The 13853-nt window shown below is 33.0% G+C and overlaps 1 protein-coding gene across 5 annotated transcripts in view; it reads right to left on the bottom strand.

The window, feature by feature from the left end:
- Positions 1 to 13853, bottom strand: part of BCLAF1 (BCL2 associated transcription factor 1) — a 28162-nt gene that overhangs the window by 3104 nt on the left and 11205 nt on the right. For 2 of the 5 annotated variants that reach the window (XM_010983665.3, XM_010983666.3), the window contains exons 6-11: positions 13583 to 13752; positions 11132 to 11237; positions 9937 to 10021; positions 7355 to 7530; positions 6068 to 6248; positions 4822 to 4968 (exon numbers count right to left, since the gene is read on the bottom strand). In XM_010983665.3, the coding sequence (XP_010981967.1) occupies positions 4822 to 4968; positions 6068 to 6248; positions 7355 to 7530; positions 9937 to 10021; positions 11132 to 11237; positions 13583 to 13752 (865 nt within the window). Of the gene's footprint in view, positions 1 to 4821; positions 4969 to 6067; positions 6249 to 7058; positions 7222 to 7354; positions 7531 to 9936; positions 10022 to 11131; positions 11238 to 13582; positions 13753 to 13853 lie in introns of those variants that run through there. The other 3 variants (XM_010983668.3, XM_010983667.3, XR_837419.3) reach the window with 2 other exon arrangements.

Raw genomic sequence — 13853 nt, 5'->3', positions numbered from 1 at the left:
CAACAAAACAAAACCAATAAAATTGAACTTTTTAACAAACATATACTGCATCGTGAAAGCAAGTAATTACATCTTATTGCTTAGTAACCCAAGCATTTGAGAGACCAGATAATTTTTTGGAGAATCTCAACTGCTAAATTACTGCCAATTTCCTAATTTTTACTTTTTTGCTTTCCATTATTATTTCAATGTATGTCTACTTATTCATACACTGCATGTAAATGAGATATTTTCCTCACAAAATTAGTCATAAATATGCGACAAAATATAAAAAACGTCATTACAACATTATCAGTAACATTAACCAAATAAAATAGGTGGTTAGAATTATACCTCCCATATAGGAACAGATTTTTAAAATCCTGAGATTTACATCTAAATCAGTACGTATTACACGTCAATCTTCTGGGCAAGGGAATCTCACATGCCAAATCACAACAGCATGGTCCCTAGAGTAATACTTCAACTTACTTCTTCACTAACCTAAAATACTGCAGCTATTACATTCCAATATTAATTTTTCATTAACTGTATCCAAATATAAATGTTTCCCAAATTACAAATTATTCCATTAATCAAAACAATCTGCAGAACTGAAAAGTACTTGACTTTGTGGGTGAGCAGATGAGTATTACATCCCAAAATACAAAAAGTCAAAGTTCTCCTGTAATATAATTCGATTAACTGCTGCCCATCTCAAATTCAGGTTTATACCTACAAAATGGGAATGATGCCCCTCTGTAAGACGACAGGCATAATGCCAACAGTATTGCATAACACGGAGTACTGATACTGATCAACTGTCCAAAAGACACTAAAACATTTTTTAATATATTGCATGAGCACCTTTTTAAAACATGGAATGTGCCTTTGTGCATATTCATGTAATACAGATCACCCTTCTGCATGATTTGAAAAGTTCACACATGTAATTAACAGACTGTAAGAAAGAGTTCTTACCAATTTCTAATAATCTATCAAACCAATGAAAGATGACTAGCTAAAGGTATGCATGGCTCGAAGAATGAATGTAGGAACTATCGTAAGTATAAATTTCAATGTCAGGAAGTTTAACTGTAAACCCAGAATAAACTATTTTACAATAGTCTGCCTCTCAAAATAATATGCACATACAATTACATTAATTTCAGGATTCCTTTTGGTACTAGCACAACTAATTTTATAGAGTTTGTGGTTTTTTGTTTGAGGTATTTACACAGTATTCCATGGACTTGTAGGAAGAAACAATTAAGTTTTGAAGCCAGAGGCATGGGTTTAAATCTTAACAGAAACTGTGTAACTTTACTTCCTCACTTTAAAAAACAAGATAACCTTGAAGGAACACAAATGATCTGAAAGTGCCCAGCCCAGTGTCTGACAAGCAAGCACTCAAACCATGGTAGTATTAACAAAGCTTATAGGGTGCTTATTACTAAGAATGAGGCACTGTTCGGAGCACTTTCCATGTATTTACTCATCTAATCCTGAGAACAACCCTGTAAAATACTCTTAATTAACCCCACTTTAGATACAAAGAAACTGAGGCACAGAGAAATTAAGTAACTTGCCCAAGGCTACAGAGCCAGTCTTTTCCACTGCCTCGTATGCCCATCATCCACAGAATACATTTCCCAGCTATCTTGGTGACAGTAAATGATTACCATACGAGGTAGCTAAGAGTTAGCTGAAACAGAAATAGAAATAGTGGCAAAGCTAGACACTAGAGTTTAACTAGCCATTACTTTTAAACATAAAATCATCTGAAAATAAACAAAACAGAAGCTAGAAGATTACATTTTTTCAGAGGGTATCCTAGCAGCTACCTAAGTGACATTTTGTTGCTAAGCATAATCCTCAAATTCTTACATCCAAGATTTCACTCTTATTACAATTTTAAAAAATTACTTCACAGATGATAAAGGGGACATTAGATATTCGTAATACACAGCCAAAAATATGTTAAGAAAGGAGGCCATATTAGAACCAAGACCTTCTGAATCCTATTTCTTCCTTACAGAATGATTGAGTTTCAAACAGTTAATTTATTAAAACTCCAATCCAAACCCCTTTCCCCACCAGGGATTTTCTTTTCCTCAGATGACATCAACTCAACATCAAGAATTTGCCCATATCAGTACTTTTGCACTTGCTCCAACTCTTCACATACTCTCACCCCTGAACAGAATTTCAGGTTCTAACGCTGTTCTCCTTCCTGGAGTACTTATTATTGAAAACATTACTTTATCTCTGCATAATTCAAAGTTCTGAAATGGGGAGTTTCAGATAAGAAAACAATAAATGAACAAATGTTATTACTCAGGACTAGAGGAAAAACGATAACAGTACTTTAAGAACCTTGGGTTTGGAGACCAAGGCATGGGTTCAAAACCTGACCCCACTCCTACTGGCCATGTACCTTTGGTCAAGCTGCTCAATCTCTGTACCTCGGTTTTTCATCTGTACAAGTGGATAATGACCCTACCTCAAAAGGACTTTATAAGCATGAAAATAGATATATGTAAAACACTTAGAATGATGTCTAGCATGGTACATATACTCAATAAATGTTACTCATTATTGTCACTACTAAGTATTAATGTTTCATTACTATGGACAAAATTTCCATGCTTGTCGATTATTCTGAAAGAACCTAGAAGAATCTATAGTTTTCAACTTCATTTATTCTCAATTATAATTTTTATATATTTCTATTCTCAACATTAGCTGTCTGAAAAGTCTAGTAAGTATCTTTGCAGAATATGCAAAATATTTTAAATTCAAATACCCATGTGAAAACCAAAGTTGTCATTCCAATGGCTCATTAAGAACCAAAATAATTAACTTTGGGAACTGATTTTTAAGAAAAAATGTGATGTGTTAATTTCACTTCTAGTGAACATTAGTCTGTGACAAATGTACATGTACGTCTTATACAGAAACAAAGATTTTTAAATACATCCCAGAAAAGCAACATACAAAATGTTACTGCTACTTACAAGTGGCTAAATTTTTAAAGTAACACTCTTGATTAATACCTAATTATGTGTCAAGCAAAAATGATTATGTTCCAATTTAAGACAAAAATTATGGTACCAGATACTTAAAAGAATGCCATAAAAAGTCAAGGTCTGGCCTAAATTAAGTATTTGTAAAATGTGAAGTGTTAAGCAATTAATTACTATCTACTTGTTCACTTCTCACTTGCCTCAACTTTCACATCTGTTCTACTTGTCTGGCATTATTACTCTCATTCCTCATCCCACCTTTGAAAGGTTGACCTTATAATCTCTTCTCTTCATACTGGGTGATCTTGTTGTGGCTTTGTGACTGGTAAGATGATGGCTTAGTCTAGATTTTTCTCTCCATACCTGCATTAGCAATTACCTATTTATTGCATACCTCCACTCAATTCCTCCCAGGCATTTCAAAAACAAAACTTAATCTTCACCTCCAATGAGTTTCTTTACCCTATATTCCCTATCTTGGAGAGATTCCTTCTTCTCACTACCAACACCCAACTAGTAGGTCCCTGAAGAAATACTAATAAATGTTATTTTCTTAACTTTCCTCAAATTTAGCCTCTTAGTTCAGACACTCAATATTTCTCAGATCTGTTTTCACAATCATGCTTTCCTAAACTCTGCCTAACATCCACATTTATTACAGTATTATGGCCTTCCACAATTTGGCCCCTGTTTTTTCTTAACCTTCCCAAAATTACACCGACCATCTAGCCAGCTGAGTACTGGAGTTCTCTCCATCAGGATGATTCACTTTTGCTTTTCAGACTGTCAACTCAAGCATAAATTTCTCCTCACAGGAATATATGCTGTGTAAACATTATACATAATGTGTTCTGTAAAAATATATTTAACTTCTTCAGACTCTTGCTCATTAAAGTACCCAAAAAAAGGGGCAAATGGAAATCAATTTTTGAACCAACTACAATGCCCAGTCTTGAAACAAAATATAGCTCTACTTCAGAATACAGCTCTATACTCTTACTTAGTAGATGTCATGGACATTCAAGTTTACTCAAAATATATTCATAAAAAGCCAAATGAAAGACACATTTCTACAAAATCCAATACTATTTTCTCCTCATTTAAACAAAACAACTAGTCTTCCCCAAGGAGCTATGACAAAAATGAGTATTCCTGCTAATAGTTTTTGGTATTTTCTTGGTGTCTATAACATTGGATGAATCCTCTTCCCCCATGCCAAAAGAGCAGAAAATTTATATCATTATCTAGAGATTTTTTTCAGGACCCACCTCCTCTAGCTTCATCCCTTAGAAAACTACTTTAGAGAGAAGAGCATCACGAAGAACCACCAAATTAGTGTGTATCTAGCAAGTTTTCCAGAATGTAGTATTTCATCTTCTATTTACTCCAATAAAAGTTAACAGCCTCCTGAGATTCTTAATTACATGTGCTGTGAAAGAATTCTCCTTGCCTGTTCATTTAAACAAATAACTGCGATGATGAAAGGTAAATCTTAATGAGAAGTTTCTACAACTGCCACCGTCTTTACAGACAGATAAGAAACAAGTTAATGTTCTTCTCTGAATGTGGCTATCAAATCAGGTATATTTTTACTTTACCCTGATCAGCCCATAGGAGATATTAATAAAGTATAAACAGGACTAAAGGGACCCACATTTTCAAAACTTCAAATCATCTGGGTAATGAATTTTTAAAAAGGTTTCCCACATTATGGTGAAATTGTCTCACAGTAGTGGATACCTGTACTCAAATGTATTCACCCAGTATGCTTTGAAAATTAATGCAAACCAAATAAACAGAGATTTCTAACACCCACCAAGAAGTACTTCTTGCTCTTTGGGGTATATTCTGGATCCCATTCCTCTTCCTTCGGTCTCTTTTGAAAAGTAGTATTTGAGTTGTTTGGACCAGTATTTGTCCCAGCAAAAACTCCTCTGGCTCTTCCTCTGCCTCTAATTCGAAACTGATTAACATTAACAAAGTTGTTTAGTAATGAAATCAAAAGGTATTAAGTTACATGCAAACTCTAATTTTACTGCAGTAACAAAAAGCATACTCCCTAATTTCCTTCCTGAATCTCAATTTCATAGCCACTGAGGCTGGAAAGGGTGGCCATTTTATACCAGTAGGGAGGCAAAAAATTCTGCCTACTGAAAAGTTGAGTAGGTTAAGAAGAAATGCACAGTCAACCTAAGTGTTAGAATACTGCATTTTCATGGCCTGAACTAATATTTTAAAATAATCAAGCTGGTTGTTCTCCCTTTTACTAGCCAAAAGAGTTGTCTAATTCTTTTGAATTACATAAAAGAGTCCCAAGTGTTCAACTACACCATCACCATTACAAAAGAAAAGCTCTTCTCTTTCCCAAATGATCTAGTTAATGAACCCTACTAATAACCAACTGGATACGTGCTCAAAGTAGGAGTCTGAATCTAGAAATTAAAGTCAAGAAGATGCACTACTATGAAGTCATTAAATTAATAATTATAACAAATTTACAAAAACATGGAGAAATGTGTATGTTATGTAAAATAAAAAGTTATACAATTTCTATGATTGATACACTTATAAACAAGGACTTAAAGAAAACAGGCAAAAGTGAAAATAGCTGTTAATACACAAATGAACGTAAGGATTTTATTTGTTTCAAGATACCATTTCAAAAACTAAGTGATTAAAGAAATTGATCTCAATCATTAACTTTCCTTGACTCTTGGGTCTTTAAGCATTATGTACAGTTACTGATTCCAAACTTAAGTATCTAGATTGTACAGATGCTTCTAGATCTCAAAATGGCATTTTATCTTTTTCAAATTAGGCAAAAACATTTATTTTTTTTACTTTATATACAAAGAAAGCACCATCCCAGCTCCAGCCCCTCCTCATTCCCCCTAAATGGCATTTCTTAATGAAGATATTTCAAATACCATTTCACTTTTCAAGACTAATTCTGCCTATAGGGGTAATGACTGATACAGTAGACAGTATCTAAATCATATACTTTCCTTATGTACAATACTCTAAAGTTTTATCAAACAATCAAAGATAATTTTATTACTTACAAAGGTTCCTCGTGGTCGGCTAACTCCTGCAAAGCCTGAGTATTCTTTCAGTTCATGGTGAGTTTTAAATTCTTCTTCTCTTTCCTTCTTACTCTCCTTTTCTTCTCGAGAACTGGGAGAAGAAGGTGATGCTGAAGAGGATGAAGATCGAGAATGATCTTGCTCTCTACTTTTATGTTTACTGCAAAATAAATAAAGGAAACAAAAAAAAAGTGCTATTTTTAAAAAGAATGACCCTGTTGAATCTTACAATAAAAGGGATATTTTTCAAGTCAAAAAAACTATCCTCTATTAAAATCATTACATAACTAAAATGATTGGGTGTTAAACTTTGACATAATCTGTTTCCATTCTCTTTCAATATTTGTTTTACATCACTACTGAAAAACATGCTATGACCTGCCAGTTAGAGACTAGCAGTCTGGAAACTTCAAGAATAAGGGTCAGTTCTTCAATATTTTTAACTTTATTTTTACTTTAACGAAAGGAAGAGAAGAGTAGGAAAAAGTAAGAATGTTCTTAAGGCCAAGTTTCAAAATGACTGCAGTTTGTACACCCTGGGTGAGAACAGTTGAAATGGTTTGGGCTGTAACTCCATTATTGAAATAAAAAGCATATGCTATAAAAAATACCAGTCATAAATTTTAAAACACAAGTAAAATCCGCCATTTACCTAATGAATAGCAAGAAAAACGATTATCTATGATACTTAGTATTCCTATAATTTATTTGACTCTATGATGATCAATTTTACATGATTCTAATGCAACACTCGAAAAGGTCATACCTGCGTTAACTCTTACCACTGCTAACAGTATCCATGGAAACATTACTTTGAAAGACTAATACACATTGCTATTTCATAAAACTAGTCCTTCCTCCCCCCATCTCTCCCATGTTAAACCACTAGATATCAGTTTAAAATTCTTGTACTCTGGGTGTTATGAGTTGAAAAAGTGCGGAATCAAGCATAACGAACCAAAGTTCTTACACAAACTGTTTCTAGAAATGCACTGCATTGAAGTCCAACCTCCTGATGTAGCCTGGATAATAGGACACATTAATTTGTCATTTTTTTTTTCAGTGTTAGCTTGCTATTCCAAAGTTTTTGTCCTCATCCACCATAAGCCGTGTAAAAGACAAATACATTTTTGCTGTAAAACAAATAATTTTAATTGTTTAAATTTAAACATTCGATTACACAGTCAAAATTGAAAGCAATTAAGCTGACAATTATTAAAGGCTAATTAGAAGCTAAAACCTAACTCAGACAGTGTTAACAATTACCTGTCATCTTTGTAAGATTTGTATTCCTTGTAATCTTTTGGAGTTTTTTCCTGCTTTCTTGATCCACTGGATTCCCTGGAGCCCTTGGAATCCCCCCGTTCTTTACTTCTTTCTTTTCTCCGACGATCAATGTCATGTCGAAGATCAGCAGAATCACACCTTAATTTTTTATCTCCCTATAAAAGATAGATGTAAAATACAGATTTCAGGGAAGCTATAGGAAAAAAAATGCATATATATAGTCAAACTTTATGCCAGTTTCTAAGCTGGCATTTTAGTATCAGAAAAGAATGAATCATAACATACTACTTCCGTACTTTTCAAAACGTACTTGATGTTCTCACTAAACATTTGTATACACAAAGGGACTGAGAAAGTTATTAAAAGCTAATTATCCAGAAAATGTCACAGGTTTTTGTTTAAAGCAATCTATAATAAACTTTCATATAATAAAATGATTTAATTATTTTCCACTTAGCACATCCTTGTTAATTATCACCCCTTATCCTTCGAAATCGTTTTTAAATGACTGAACAATGGTAGAGGTTATACTCAATTGTGGGTGTAGCCATCTGCCTACAAAGTTAAAGGATCCTAAAGTAATGGTTCTCACATCATTTATTTAAGCCTCATTATCATCACGCTCTTCCCAAGTAAGTTGACCAACCCAATAAAAGCCACTTCAAAAGTAAGTGTTCTGTAATTTCCATAACATGCAAGCGCAGTATGATTAACGAAACCAACTGAGGTTGAACAAGGGTAGAAACAAAGCCAGAAAGGTATTATTCCCAATCCTGTACTCAGAATCTTGGGCCATATACTGCCCTTTCTCAATTCAGGTATTGCAACGGACATTAGTTTAACTGGGTCACAATTCACCTCCTTCTTGTTCCATTGCTTTTTCAAATACTATATAATTTAGGAAGATGGAAAGAGGCATCTAGGAATGAAGAAAAATTATACATCAGTAAGATGCTAAGCAATGTGGACATCCTTGCTAGTATTCAACAATAAGAAGTACTTAGTCTGGGAAGACCAGATATAATGTTCATAAACATTCATAAAAATGAAAGTATAAATATATCTCCAAATGATATCAACTACTCACCTATTTGCTCCCACACTAACAAGAAAAATCTAATCAAGAGCAAAAACCTTTCTATGCACCTAGTAATATGTTGTTACCAAGCCCACAAGTAACAATATAAACGAAAGTACTTTGTAAACCCCAAACTATATATATACATTAATTACATAGTACTACATATATGTTAACTGTTCATTCAGATTAGCAAGATGAAGGATAAAAAGCAATGTCATATCCCTCTGTCCATCAGTTATCACTATTTTCTCTCCTCTAGATCAAAATCTGGTTTGAGTAATGAAGAGAGAAGACACTCACTCACTTTGTCAAAGCACAAGGATAGACTAAATTGTGCGCAAAACAAAATTAACCAACATTGATCAAAACGTACTGAAAGTAAAAGCCAAAATTGGCATTCATTTCTTGGAATCTATTTTTCTAAAATCAACATGCCCCATGCATAGAAACCACTTTCTTTCCAAGGTCTATATTTCTTATCCAAAAAGTTAATAGTATGCCTTATGAAAAAGGTTATATACTACAAGTGTTAATAACAGCTTCTAGTAATAAAAATGCCAACGTTTTCATAACAGACCAATTATTCAACTCTGCAAAACAGATGTATTTTTCTTATTAGAAAACTAATGTCCAAGAAGCTAATTACTTTCCTGGTATCACAGAGACAGTACGCGGTGATGCCCAGAATTTGAACCAAGCAAATACTCTTCCAAGTCCCCGAACTTTTTAATTATAAGACAGTTGATCCCTTTTTACCTTGCTCTACATTTCTACTAGACTTTTACGACCTCTCAGATAGATTAATCTACCTAGAAAATGTCAATTTCAAATTATCAATAAATTAGAGGCCCCTTAACAACTGAACTCCATTCTCACAGAGTCCCCCTACCCCAACACCAGTCATTCACAGGCTCCTTTCTCAAGTTTAAAAGCATTCTTCCCCCACAATTCACAAATATTCCAATAGTGACAGTTTTTGTTCATTTGTAAACCAGTTCTTAGAATTCTTATTTCTTAGTCCAGATCAAAAATGTCCAGTAGCATTGGAGATAACTTCTTGTTCTCTCTTCACAACCTAGATATATTAATTTAGGCACACATAAATCAAGAAATACTTATTCTGACTCATCCATTTCACCTCTACACTTTACAGAAACCCTAATATAATTTGAATCTTTGCTTTTATACTTTTCCTTTGTCTACTCATTGATTCTTTACCCTTTTCTTAGAACTAGTTTCTTCCTTTCATTAGCACTTAAAAGAAATTATTCTGGGTGTGACTTAAGATACACAGTACAGTGTCAGTTTAATTTTTTCTATGAAGAAACACCATACATACTACCATAAATATATATAACGTATTTAACAAGTTAAAAATAGATGATACCCATAAACATTTTGCCTAGGCAAACTATACTTATTAGTACAACATTAACTAAGCTGAAGTTAACATAAAAAAAGAGGTTCATTCAAAACATACCTTTTGATTTTCTTCCTTAAAAACTCTCTCTTCCCCTGCTAAACGCGTATGCTTCCTCAGGGCACTTGGAGAGATGTCAATTCTCCTTAATGTAAAATAAAGTCTATTTGTAGTCATATTAACTTTATACTTCTAAAAATTCCTAAAAGTGCCTATTTTTGTAAAGGAAATGATAGTTGTTTCTCTCCCAGTCAACCAATTTAGCATGGCAAAATTATTAATCTAATTCCTAATAAACAATTAATAAAAACTATATTTATTAAAAACTAATTAAAATGCTTCAACCTTATTATTTTTATACATAAATGAAGCCTGATCTTTGAAAATACCAAGTTTATTTTAACCATCAAAAAAAGAAAAACATGTTTTGATTAAATTGAATATTATCATTTTAAGTGTCAATCATCATACAATTATCTCAATATTCTCAATGAACACACAAATAGGATTATTTGTTAAGTATCTCCAATATTTTTAAACATTCAGTGGCTCTTTAGTTTTATTTCGTGCCTTTCCTTGCCATTTTGAGCTACTGTCAGTTGCATCTGCTCAGTGCTTCTTCAGCAGTTGCCACCAAAACCATGCCTACTATGGACTAAGCACTGAATTAGACACTTTATAACCAATACAACTAATTGTCACCATCCTGCAAGAGGTATTGTTACCCGTTTGTAGATGGATGTTCAGAGATTAAATAATTTGTTATCACAATGCAATTAAGTGAGAGAGAGCAAGGTGTTGAACGTAACTGTCTGACTACAACGTTCATGACGTTTTCATGAAAAACAATTCTACCTCTCACCAAGCATTTTTATTTTACAAACTTACTGGAAGCAGATTAAATTCAAGGGTTACTTACTCTAGGCATCCAACCCCCTCCCCAAAATACAAACATGGTTAACAATTTAAGTCCAGAAAGTGATAAGAATTCGCATTTTAAGTTCCAACAACCAGTTTAAATCAAATAAAACTGAAAATTAAGATACAGTAAATTACAAACTTTTCAAGACTGGACATGTTTATTCAAGGTATAAATCAAAGTTCATTTGTGTCATAATGTCTGTTATAGTTCTATATCTCTTGTATATAGTTGCAATACAATCTCGTTTAATCTTGTATAGTTTCAATAAACCTTATCTAAATAGTATCTTCCTATCAAAACAACATTTTTACACGCCCATTCAACAGTATATACCTGTGTATCTCAGGGCTCTTTTGCCGGGTACTATGTTCTTCAGTGGCTTTCTGATATGAAGTGAATCTCTCGTTTAGGGTCATTGCAGGTGATTTGAAGTATTGCTCTGTTGATTTAGGAGAAATACTGCCCAATTAGTTATCTTTAAAAGGGATTTTCATTTATGACAGAAGGGCATGTAGCAGGTGAAAAGAAAATAAAAATACTCAAGAATCCTCGTAGAAGAGAACAAAGTGTTACAAAGAACTCTTATCCTGTCCCTTTTACTTCTTGCACCTCAACAGGTTAACTGATGCAAAGTTCCTTATAGGTTCCTGTCAATATTACATATACTCCAAGAATAATAAATATATTGAGAGTCTAATTCCATTTCAATAACGCACTACACTTCCTCAAACAGAACAAAAAGAAACAATGTGAAAGTCCTTAAAGCCTTGCCAATATGAACCAATGAACTTAACTTCAAGTAACTACAGAAAACAAAACAAAACAAAAAAACTGAAGTAACTACACAGCTGGTTTTAGTGAAATAATAAAATTATTTCATCAAGAGCTATGTTGACAACAAAAAATTGGATTTAAGAAAAAACTGAGTACTGCCATTTCGGTTGGAAAAACATTTTTAAATCAATTAAACTCACTAATTACTCCAAAAATCTGGCATCTTGGCAAACCTGACAATACATTTGATATCACTGTCTTGTCTTTTAACAATTTTTAAATTGGTAATATCAACACTGACTAGTTTTTACACCATTTCAAAATATGCTGTAAATGTAATATAAAAAGACGTATAAAGTCATGAAACGTTACATTACGAAGCAAGCTATCTGCTTAACAGGTCAACATACATCTGTGTCAACTTACCGCCCAATATCCAGCACATGTCTCATAACCAATCATTAAAACTTGAAACGGCCACTACAAGGGTAGTGCCTCAATCATAATTCCATGAAACCCAGGAATTTGAGCTAGCAACTCAGTTTTTATGCCATTTTTGCCAGGAAGACAGAAGATTCAACTTTGCCTGTATCTTTCAACAGCTATTTTACTTTGAAACATGGATTTGCCATTTCAAAACATATTCCAGGACCTAGTTACAATGAAAAAGAAAACATCACTGGGCATTTTCAGCTCTGTATTAAGTAAGAGCTGTTCAGATCGGTTGTACAATACCAATAATGAAACATAACTACAGTTCTTAAAAAAAAAAAAAAAGAAAATGAAAAAGGAAAAATTTTATCAAAATCTGATCTCAAAATTCCAGCAATAAACTGTAAAATGTGGAGACAGGTCAAAAAAGGTGAAAAAAGAAAAAATGTTAATATTTCATAATTTATGTACCAAGTAATATGGTCATAAACTGGTTCACAAACGTAGTTATAGTCCAATAACAAAACTCTCGTTACCATGTTTAAATAATTACAATCAAAAAGAAATTCATTAACTATTCATTGTTTTGAAGTATCAAGTGCCTAAAGAACTTGCGAGTTACAAGTTTCAGCTACTGCAGTGTAGAGTTGTTCTCACGTCAAAAGACAAACTTTTTTTTTCAAAAAACAGCTTTTAAGAGCAACAGCCATGGAGATTCCTGGGTAAGAACCTATTTCACAGAAAGCTACCTTTTAAACACAAAAACAAACAAAAACAAAACCCAACTGCCCAAAAAGTAATCTTTGAAAATTATCAGTAACTTTGAGACTAAAATTACATACTGGTGAAGATAGAACATCATTAATTACATTAGTTGAAATAAAACACCTTATCATCTTTAGGACCTAAAGAAATGTCGTCATTATAATCCTAAGTAGTCACTATTCACATCATCACTACTTATCTAACATACTTTTAAGTTTCTTGAATTTTTTCCCCTTTAAAAATTCTAATAAATTTTTTTCTGGCTTATCTGTGTTATGACAAATTAAGTAACACACACACACACACAAAAAAAAACACAAAACATTAACACTGTGTTCAGGTCCCTTTAAAAGTTGAAAAGAAATTCTTAATAAATAATAGTAACAATACTGCCTCACTTTGTTATAAATCTATGCCAAGAGTACATTATCGCAAGTCACATGCATGCAGGGAAAGATACTCTGTAAGCACTCTGCACTTCAAATATAGCATTATGGCACATTTCAAGAAGACTTCTAGCATTAAATAAACCTATGTCATGTTTTATCATGATACAGATTTTTCAAAAAAAAAATACGTTTTAATTCTATTTAGCATTTCAATCACTTTTTATTAAATATCTTCATTGGTCTTAATCCAACAAGACTGTTTATCTCTTTCATGAAACTATTTTTTCAAAATTTTAATGGTGTCTACATATACTTGCTAGTCCTGGGATACATTAATCATTATGCCTAACTGTTCTTTTTTTTGCAAGAGAAATCTGCAATACTCAACATACTAAATTCACAATATTAAACATACAAAACATACCTTTAACATGATGAACCAAGGACACAATGTGTTGAATAAATGACTCTGAAGTGCTTTTGCTGGCCTGTGGCAACTTAATGTGGTCAAAGATGGATCGGAATTCTTGCTCCTTCTTGACAGAATGGACAAGTGTACTAGCAAGTAGCCTGTCTTTAGTCAAGGAAGCAGGTCTGGAGCATATCAGTAACAAACACACACACACAAACAAAATATACCATTGGTTTGAATATGAAAATGGAGAATTATGTTCAGAAAATAAAATAATTAACCA

The sequence above is a fragment of the Camelus dromedarius genome, chromosome 6 (genome assembly GCF_036321535.1).
Source record: "Camelus dromedarius isolate mCamDro1 chromosome 6, mCamDro1.pat, whole genome shotgun sequence".
Classification (NCBI taxonomy): domain Eukaryota; kingdom Metazoa; phylum Chordata; class Mammalia; order Artiodactyla; family Camelidae; genus Camelus; species Camelus dromedarius.
The sequence above is the reverse complement of the archived record's forward strand: the minus strand, read 5'-3'. Positions and strand labels throughout refer to the sequence as shown.